Raw genomic sequence first — 10,404 nt, forward strand, 5'->3', positions numbered from 1 at the left:
GAAAATGAGCCATGAGCTGCTGAGATGTATACTGAATTTTGAACTGGAAATAGTTGCTGAATATGAGGTAAAGCCGAGAAATATGCATGCGCCTGAATGTACTGAATATAGTGAAGACTTTTGTGATAAATCGAAACGTGGCCCGTTTTCATCATAAATTTGTTATTAGACTGCATAAATTTATGCGCCAATATTAATCCGTTGCTTCACATTACACTGCAGAAGGAATAATTACCCTGTAAAACGGATCATAATATATCAATCTGAAGGAAAATTGTCCATTCTCTAAATCACAAGTAAGTAGATTCCATTTAATGTACATGAAGCCATCTAATTCAGCGTATCCGTACAAACATTCCATAAGAACGACGAGCTTCACATTTTGCCTGCCTAATTTTGGAAATATTTTATATATTGATTGTCGTACCTTATATTAACGACAATATTCTTGTTTTGCAGGGAGCAGTTCTATGACAGGTGAGCCTCGTTCTTCCCCTAGTGAATCGGCATTGGTAAGTTTAGAATTAAGAATTACAATTAAGTCACGTCGAGATGTAAAACTTGTATCTTTTAATATTTTATTTATTGGATCTGCATGACACCTTATAGATTCTTTCATTATTTAGTGCAAAATTCTCGTTTTTGTCTTGGAAGTTCCATTATTTCATAGACAGATCAAGAAAAAATTATATAATAAATAATACCATATTAACTTGAAAAAATCGTTATCAATAAACCAATGAAAAAAGTTATCGAGGATTCTAAAAAAAATATCGGAGAGAAACTGGTCCGAGAGCGTCGCGGCTGTCAGCCGAGTTAACGCGTTTGCTGTTGTCAGCAAATTCGTCAATAGCTCCATGATTGCGCTCCTGATTGCTGATCAGCGGCTGATTGAATCTCCACTTGGTCAGCCTGTCCAAAAAGATTGATTCAGGTTCCTAATCCTTGTTTGGCGTTGATTAATTCCATTATCCACATGAAGGCGAATTTGTTATTTCTAATCATATTTCAATTTTAATTTACAACCTTAAGTACTCAGAAAAAATTAGCCTAGTCTGCCTTCAAACAGTACACTATTTCCCCATACTCTTTGTAAGTCTATGATCTTCTGTGGTCTTCAAGTGCACGTTTTTTTCGTAAAAATTTGTCTCGCGAAGCAAACTTGAGCAATTAAAATTCTAACCAAAAGTTTGAAAGCGTTATATTTTCCGGTCGGAAACTTTCATGTCACCTTAATGAGGTGCCATATTTTCGCATGTTGAGTTGAAATTCGGGATTCTCGCTAGCTGGATATGGAAACAGGGTCGTTATTAAGTCTTACAAGTGCCTTGCATCCAAATTTTCTGTTAATAGATTTTATATACTCTGTATTTGTTTCGCGTTGAATATCCATTCTAATCGTCGAGTACCTTCTATAAATGAAACCTCAAACTAAATCTCTAATTTTTTAGACTGCACCGCAGTTATCTTATTCTTTTTACTTTATTTATCGATGATGATGATGATGATCAGTTTGTAAATCACATTCATCCATGATAACCGATCCAGTTTATTATTAGGGGTTATGAATATCATTCCCAATTCAGTTGCTCTCGCTGTACATTAGTCAGCACAAGTTTGTCGAGCAGCCCGCGCCGGTGACAGTTTCCCATTAAAGTTGGCGAGCTCGCGGTGGTTTGCGTTTCTTTACAAAGCCCTAGAGTTGGGCCTCATTTCACGGTGATTTGGCGGAGTAGCTGTCCATCGATCATTGTGTCCCATAGCATAATTTATTTGCAGGACACTTTGCGCTCAAATTTCTGGTCGTCTGCTGGCCACCTGATTTAAAGCCGACGTCTATCTAACTTTGGCAATACAGATTAGCAGATCTACTTGAGTTAATGACTCTAGGTAATCCCTGATAATCGTGGAAAACTTTGTATTGTACTGCGGTTGCTTGAACAGTTGACCGAAGGATGCAAATTTATAGCCCTGGTGTGAACACCGAGGCTGAAGTTCTCCCCACCTTCGCCGAGTTCAAACTCTTAATAAAATCTGCGGGTTTTGAAACGAGAATTCCAATTACTTTCCAGTTGATTAGACGAAATTGACGTTTTATGGCGACTGTTTGAAGAACGTTCCAATAATTTCACTTGGTACATTTAAAATATCCATTAATAAATCTTCATCTTGATTGATTATGATTGACTAAAGCTTCATCTTAATTAATACAATTCGACCCCAGATAAATTTCTAGTCACGATAAGGTTTCACTTAACTTTCAGCAAATTTGGCAATTGCTAAATAGTTTGATTGCAAAATTTCTGTATCATATTATGCATTTACCCAATCGTTATCTTCTCCAAAATGAAACGCATAATTCACTCTCAACTTTCGCTGTTATAAAATGATCAATAATTTGTCTGTCCAAATATACATTTTTCTGTGACAGCTACAATGCAGGAGCCGCTGGGCTGAGTGTGGGGGCGCCGCGGCTCACTCCCCCTCTCAAGCGCCCTCGCATGATGGTACCCCTCCGGCAGCAGCAGCAGCAGAGAGCTCAGTCCCCCAAGAAGGTCGTTCTGCCTGGATACGAAGACCTTCGCACCTATAGTGAGGGGAACTACTAGTCTTTATTTTACTGCAATATGTGCAATTCAAATAATATTGTAAATTTTACAATTATTCACCATTGGCGTTTCACATCCAGACATCCTGATCTGCGGGACAAGCTATTATTTTCCTCTACCTTATTTGCATAAGGATTCTAATGGGACTTTAATCGTCCCCGCAGGCAGTCCGGACATCCTGATCTGCGGCAACTGCCGGGAGTTGTTCAGTAACTTGGCAGACTTCATCGACCACCGCAAGAATTACTGCAAGCTGCGCTTCACGTGCAAGTGCTCCAGCCTGTCGCTGCTCAGCGGCGGCATCCCACGTCAGTGTCTCGCATTCATTTATTATTATTGCTTATGTGTTCCTTATTATGCATCTCTTATAAACGATTAAATTTTTCAAATTATAAGTTATGAAATATTATGTTCATGCTACTTTACGTATTGTGAATTGCTTGCATGAAAGACGAGAATGTTAGTACGACCATAATATATCATATCATTTATATAATTCAAAAGTAATCAAGTTATATGTGTATTCACATATATTTTTGGTAGTTTACTGATGATGAATTCTTAAAATTAAATGACTATGATCATATTATAGCCAAAAAAAATGTCGCATCTACATCTTTCATGTCACTTATTACTCCACTAAACCCTTATGACGACCACATCGATAACAATTGCACGATTTCATACATACCATGCAGTTACTTACATATAGTATATACATATAACCATGTACTTATAACATACAGTATATAAGCCCATACATAAGCCCATATATAATCATATATGTAAGCCCATACTATAAGCCCATATATAATCATATATATAAGCCCATACATAAGTCCCAAGACTCGAGTTGAGTTTGGTGCGCAGGCGTTGGTAGCGGCGAGGAGAGCGCGGCTCTCATGTGCGCGCTGTGCAAGGAGAACTTCAGCTCGCCCTGGGACCTGATGGTTCATGCGCAGGCTGCCCACATGGTCAACATCTACCAGCTCGGCAACAAGGATAACAGCATTCAGGTACTGGAGAACAAGGATAACAGCATTCAGGTACTGGAGAACAAGGATAACTGCATTCAGGTACTGGAGAACTAGGATAACAGCATTCAGGTACTGGAGAACAAGGATAACTGCATTCAGGTACTGGAGAACAAGGATAACAGCATTCAGGTACTGGAAAACGAGGATAATGGTAGCTAGGCACTGAACAACAAGGATAACAGCATTCAGGTACTGAAGAACAGGAATATAGTTATCGGGTGCTGGACAACAATAAATCAGTGATCAGGTTGTATGCAACAGAGATAACGGCAACCAGGTTGAGGGGCCCAATGATAACAGCGAGCAGGAGTTCCATGTGATGAACAGAGCTTATTGTACAGGAATATCTGCACGATCCAAGGAACACGATTCCTGTAATAATCCTGAATGCTTCATTTCCACCAAAAAGCAATGGATTCATCAACCATTCGATTCGATGATTAAGAATATTTCATCCTGGCGTTGTTCGAGTTGAACAATTTAGCCTTCAAATGCAACGCATTCCTGAAGCTCACGTAAGTAAGTGCAAGCCAGGTATTCGGTTCAAAAGTCTACGGTGGAACTTCGTGGTTAAAATGAATGTGAGAAATTTTCATAACAATTTAATTGACTCAGAAACAAGGCTATATGTGAAGAGGTACCTAGCTAGTGATTGGACATCTATCATAAAGACAACTGTGCATACAACAAGCAGGTAGACAATTATTAGTTTAACGTCTGCCAAGTAGACGACTGCACTTTTTATGTGCGCAACGCTCTGTGGCATGTGTCGCAATTACTTTTCCTCAGCTGTAACGAGGTATTGCACTAATATAGAAGATTTCCTGACTGTTGTACGACGGTCATGTGGCAGACGGGAGTGACAGTTTGAGGCAACTTAACGGCAGTTTGACAGTCTTATTAGACATGACCACTGACTGACAGTTTTGTGACGTGTTTTATGACGGATGACAGTTTTGTAAGCTTTTATGACGGGTGACATTTTAATGACTTTTTATGACGGGTGACAGTTTAGTGACAAGTACCTTCTTGCCACGGGTGTCTTATCATTTTCTAACGGGTGAGTGGCAGTTGCGTAGCGGCTTCTTAACGGTGGTATTTTCAACGTGACTGATGCGTGCAGGACGCAACGGGTAACGGCTCGACGTCTGGCGAGGGCAAGTCCCCCGGCAACGACGCTGGGGACATGGCCGTGGAAGGGGAAATGGGAGGGCAGCCCGGCGCGTCCGACCACAAACAGGAGGTGAGCTAAACTGGCCGATGCAATCTCATGTCTTCCTGGATCAAAGTCCGTACTATCAATAATAGTTAATAGTTCGTAACTCTGCCATAAGCACTTTAAATCCCTGCCAAGTGCGTGTGCTGACTCTTTTAGCTAAGCTCCCGGCAAGTCGTAAGACAAACGCACGAATGCGCTCATGAATTAACAGCTTGAAGTTACTGAAGTAATAACAAAAAGGCTAAAGAATTACTCATATTTCTATTGAATACGTTCATTCACTTATCATGTAGTTTCTTGGTGATCAATGATTGCTTTTCCATGACTAGGACAGTACTATAAAAAACAGTTGAGTTTGTAACTCAATCAGCCAATTATTTTGGCAATTGAAAGTTAAATAATGATTAAAAGTTTTACCTCCATTGAACGATTAAGAGATTTTTTACAGAGATCAAGTTATTTGTTGATTAATTACAAATGATTGCAAGATATAAGGCGACCGAAAATTCAATGGGGATCGAAATTTCTACCTTTACTCAGTGTTTATTTCCATGGAAATTTTTAGGTTTGGTTTATTGGTTGTTAGTTTTTCTTGTTTAATGATGATTGCTAGTTCGAAAGCGATTAATAGTTCAAAGATTATTTTTAGTTCAAGGGTGATTGCCAGTTGCGTGGTTATTGTTAATATCTATGATGGCCATAATTTACCTTCTTTTGTTATTTCTATGGTCACATACGGTTCTACCTCATGATGCACCATGACATATGTCTACTGACTTATAATAAGTCCGCGTTTCCGCTGTCAAGTCCAGCACCTAAACGTTCCTCTTTCAAGCCTTGTTCTCGCTCTAGGATGACTGGCCCAAACTCAGCTAATTACTCGGTTTGCAAGTTCCAGTGGAAGTTGTAGCAGTTGCTCAACTTCAAATCAGTGTCTCTAAGTTCTTGGCCAGTTTTGAATATTAATGAGTAGCTCTCAGGAAGATTTAGTAGCCGAGACGCCAGGTGTTAGGCCCGCAGGCCGATCTTCAGCCGCTGGATGCAAGAAGATGCTTGCGATATCGCAAATATGTTTTCTGTTGCTAAGTGTTGAAGCTTTTAAGGCATCTCATTCCTTACTGGGTCTTTACTGACAATCGCTGATGGCTGATCGCCTCACCTTCATAATTTTAAGAGGATTACAGATTTTTCGATCATCATATTGGTCATAAGATCTTCTTGGATCAAACGAACAATGTTAATTTTAGTTTCATAACAGAACGTATAGCTCGTGATAGATCCTACCGCATTAATAAAAAAAGTTACCGTCAGGTAATTACAACCGTCACATTCAACTTTACCGTGGTAAACAATGCAATTAAACTTAATGGTAATATTTATAATTATTTGTATTATTCACATTTCTGAAACGTGGTTGTTGCGTGCAGAACGGACTTGGGGAGCCGGCAGACGGCGCTGCCGCAGAGCTCCTGAACGGCGCGTCTCCGGCCTCTGGGGACACCGAGGCGATCGTCAACTGAAGCACCACTTTTCCCGGCAGTCAAAATTAGCGGCTAGAAAATCTCCCGATAAAGCTAACGATAAAAATTCTGATGCATTTTCTCATGAACAGCTCTCAGGTTGCGGCTACAACTAACTGTTTTATTTATAAATTTCTGCCGTGATTGGATTTCTGGTCATTAGATATTTTCAGGATACCCCCCAGAAACGCAGCGATTCTAAAAAAAGTTTATGAAGGTACTCTGTAGTTGAGTAAGAGACCGTGCGTAGATATTCCCTTCCTTAAAAGGCTATAGAATTCCAGCAAAACCTCGAAAATTGTAGTTGCTGGATCATAATTTATTCATGAATTTTAAATATTCAAAATCGATAATCTCCATAATTCCGTTCTCGTGAATCTACTAGTGATGGTCAAATCTCTTTTCCACTTTTTACGCGCGCAAAGAAGCTAACAAATGTATTCAATAGGAGCGGAGTTTATTTAAAAGTCAATCTTTATTGAATGAAATTTCAATTTCGGTGATACAGTTCCGTCAAAATTTCTGAGAAAATTATTGTTTTTTACCTTTGAATTGGATAAAACGATTAGATAACAGTTCATGCAATCAGAAAAGATCCTTACTAACGCAATTATATTTGAAGGGCTAACTGATTTCTACCGGACTTGATAGAAGTGTGGGGAATCAGAAGTTTATAGGCTTGTGTACATAGATCATGTCGGGTGAAAAGTAGTTTAGACACCCTCCTGTGATGTGCTAAGAAGCGTCGAACACAAAATGTTAATTAGATGAACTTTAGTGATGTATTTTTCTTAGATTTAGACGCCTTCTTTACTAAGGGCCTCGCAAAGTCAACGAAAATGAGGTGGGAGAAATTTCCTGTGGTACGACAAGACTGTTGCTAAAAGGTCGGCCGGTTGTCATGAAGTCGACTGGAATTCTATTTTGAAAGTTGGCTTTACTTGCAGGCGGGTCCTTTGAAGTGGAAACAACGCCAATGGCAGAGAATTGCGTGAAAATTAGCTTGCGCTGTGAGCTTGCTGTTGATAAAGTAATGAAGTATATAAGGTTCACTCACAAAATTATTCTAATTGCTTTGCTTTACGTTAACGTTATTTTGGCCTAGACCATTTTAGGAACTGATTGGATTGGCTTTCTTCAAACTAGATTTGTTTGCACACTTGTGGATAAGAACAAGAAATTACCAGCTTGATCTCAGGCGGATTGACTTATTATTGTTTGCATTTCAATGGGCAGATTTTCAAAATTTTATTTTCTAATGAAATAAGTTTCGATAGTTTGTATATCTATGAATAAATTCACTAGTCAACACAACACCCTGTTAGGATCAGTGTCAACAGCTTAAATACTCGATGTGCGTCGGTTGCAGTTATCACCACTCAGAAGGAACCAATAGGAACGACGTTCACTTCATCACAAATGTCGGTAGATGAATCTTGAGACGAGCGATAGCTATGCAACACTAACGCTCTCCACGCCTGGGCATGCGTGTTAACTAAAGCCCAGACGCACATCATGGACTCCTAAGATTGCGCTGAAAATTGGTTGCACGGAAAACTGGTTAAGCTGACACTTCGCCACAATCGATATGTGGGAATTGTGCGCCAGTTGTGCTAGTGTCGCCATATTTGTGATGATTGTTCAATTATCGGTTTAATATTTACTCGAGATATCATTTATCGCTGACATAGCTCGTCCGTTTTGCCATAATCAGTAGATTGTCATCCCTCAAAGCGTGTCGCGGATGCCAAATCTGGCTGCAAATTTTCAGTTAAATTTAGTCTACTGACGGTAGCTCTGGTCATTAATTTTGGTCTTTACGTACTAATAGCTTTGACGGCGGTTGATGTTGCTAGAGACAAAATGTTACACCGTGACGGTACACCATGACGGTATAGGTACGGTCTGAGATCGGACGGTGGGAACCCAACACTGTTGGCACCGTTAGTCGCCCTGCCGTCAATTGAACTGAAGCAACCAACTCGGCGCGTATTCATTTAATAGTGGAATTGTCTTTTTTATTGTTCCACGATTTACTTTATTATGATATTCTGATGAAATATAATTTGGCCTTGGATTATCAATATTATCTACTCGCAATTATGAAATTAGTATGAGTCACTTCAGAACTTGGTCTATCGTTTATTCTTTATTTGATTATTGTCGCAGGAACTTGGTTGTATTACAGGAGATAGTTGGTTGCGATGCCTTGACATCGTCTTCACGTTTACCGACTTTGAGCTCATATAGTTGCTTTTTAAGCGCAGGACGGTAAACAATCAACCTAGTCGTCATGTATAGATGCGTCAATCATTTTTTAGTCTTCATAGTAGATATAGATGCCGTAAACAATTCACGATGCTTTATACTTCTCTGCTATATTTTCCTGGATTGTAAATAGAACTACACTGTAGGTTTAGACTGGACTAATAGATAGTCAGATGGAATTAGTTGTATAATTTTATATACTAGAGCAGTTTTCCCGCATAGCGTTGGTATTGAACACTATTTGTAACTCATTTCTTATCGAATGAGAGGGGAATTTTCTCGCGTCTGGATAAGGGTTTTAATATTCGTGGTTGTGAGTTGCGTTGTGTTAGAGTTTGATCCTATATTCGTTATCCGTTCGTGTTATCTAGTGTTGGTGTTATACCCTTCGTGTTATGCATGGCTTGTGTTATCCCATCGTGTTATGCAGTGCTGGTGACTAATGTTATCCTCTGTACAATTGTTTAAACATGCGTTACTCTTATTGACTTGCGTGGTCTGGTGATAGAGATTTGATTGCTCTTATTTTTATGCCAATGGCTGTAATTCTACGAAATTAATTGTGAATAAATTTTGAAACTTATAATTATTCTCTGAAAATGGGCTTTGCTCTACTATCCGAGTGCGTTTGCACATTGACGATGTAACACATGGATGTTTGATTGAAACAAAAACAGCAAGTAATCAGTTTCAGTATGATTGCTGTCCAAGTCGACATTGTATCAGTGTTTGATGTCGTACATAGGATAATGTGGATAGCGTTAGGATACCCTCTCCCCCCCCCCTCTGTGGGAAGACTTGTATTACTCATATTACTTTTCCTTGATCATGCCCTCCCCATGTGAGAATGTTTGCCCTATAATGTTAAGTAGATTTTTTGATCAACAAGTGGAAAGTAGATAATCGGCCACGCATACGCAGAGGTCTTCATTTTTAGGTTTCTGACACCAGGGTTGAATTTTGAACACGTAATATGCATTTATACATTTATGTATAATAGCGGTTTCAGCGTTTATTAGGCCGTAGGCCTGTCGCTGACTCTTAACACTGCAGAACAATCACATCATGTTGCGGTCTCGAACTCGCAACTCACTGCCTCAATTCTGCTGTGCTTAACCGCCCGGCCTCCTCGCCGATTCTGACCAGAAACTGGCGCACAGAGCTGGGATCGAGCTCGCACGTCTCGATCTGCTCCAAAACTGGTTTTCTGTACTTTAACCACTGGGCCACCCTGCCCACAGTTAGTACATTTGTCGCATTGGAATTCATATTTTATTGATTTTGTACGACTATGAATCGTACAGCTACCCCAATTATTATTTTTCATTCGGCTTTTAAGTCGGAAATTTCCGCTGCCTCCGTTTATCAACTTAACAGTATAGTTAACCCAGTTCTTGAGACGAGGTTGTGCACTAGAGAACTAGACATTTAGCTAATGGCCTTGTATGTGTACAAAGTTAGTTTCTCATGTCAACATATCACTTATGTGCAGTCTAGTCTATCGTCTCGAAGATGTTTAAGCACCTTATCGTTAGTAAATAGCCTAATTAGAGTCATTGCACTGGTTAAATGAGCGAGACGTTGTCAAAGTGAGTTTAATGAGCATAATGATTGTCTTTGTCTCGTACATATATAAAATATGTTTAGAACTCTACATCTGTATTCTGAATTTAGGCTCGGTTAAGAGAGGGGCGATGATCATTGCTTTTTGTCTTGTTAATAAGCAAGAAAGTTGGATGGGTAATGGAGGT

At 39.5% G+C, this 10,404-nt stretch overlaps 1 protein-coding gene across 1 annotated transcript; it reads left to right on the forward strand.

The window, feature by feature from the left end:
- Window positions 1-459: 459 nt before the first annotated feature.
- Window positions 460-9,770, forward strand: LOC108669763 (the record flags this gene model as incomplete). Its single annotated transcript, XM_018157167.2, is given in 6 exon segments — window positions 460-477; window positions 2,432-2,592; window positions 2,774-2,917; window positions 3,480-3,625; window positions 4,770-4,889; window positions 6,293-9,770. Coding segments are annotated over 6 exon segments (682 nt in total), but the record flags the coding sequence as incomplete, so codon positions are not given.
- Window positions 9,771-10,404: the final 634 nt, after the last annotated feature.

The sequence above is a fragment of the Hyalella azteca genome, unplaced genomic scaffold (genome assembly GCF_000764305.2).
Source record: "Hyalella azteca isolate HAZT.00-mixed unplaced genomic scaffold, Hazt_2.0.2 contig17841, whole genome shotgun sequence".
Lineage (NCBI taxonomy): Eukaryota > Metazoa > Arthropoda > Malacostraca > Amphipoda > Hyalellidae > Hyalella > Hyalella azteca.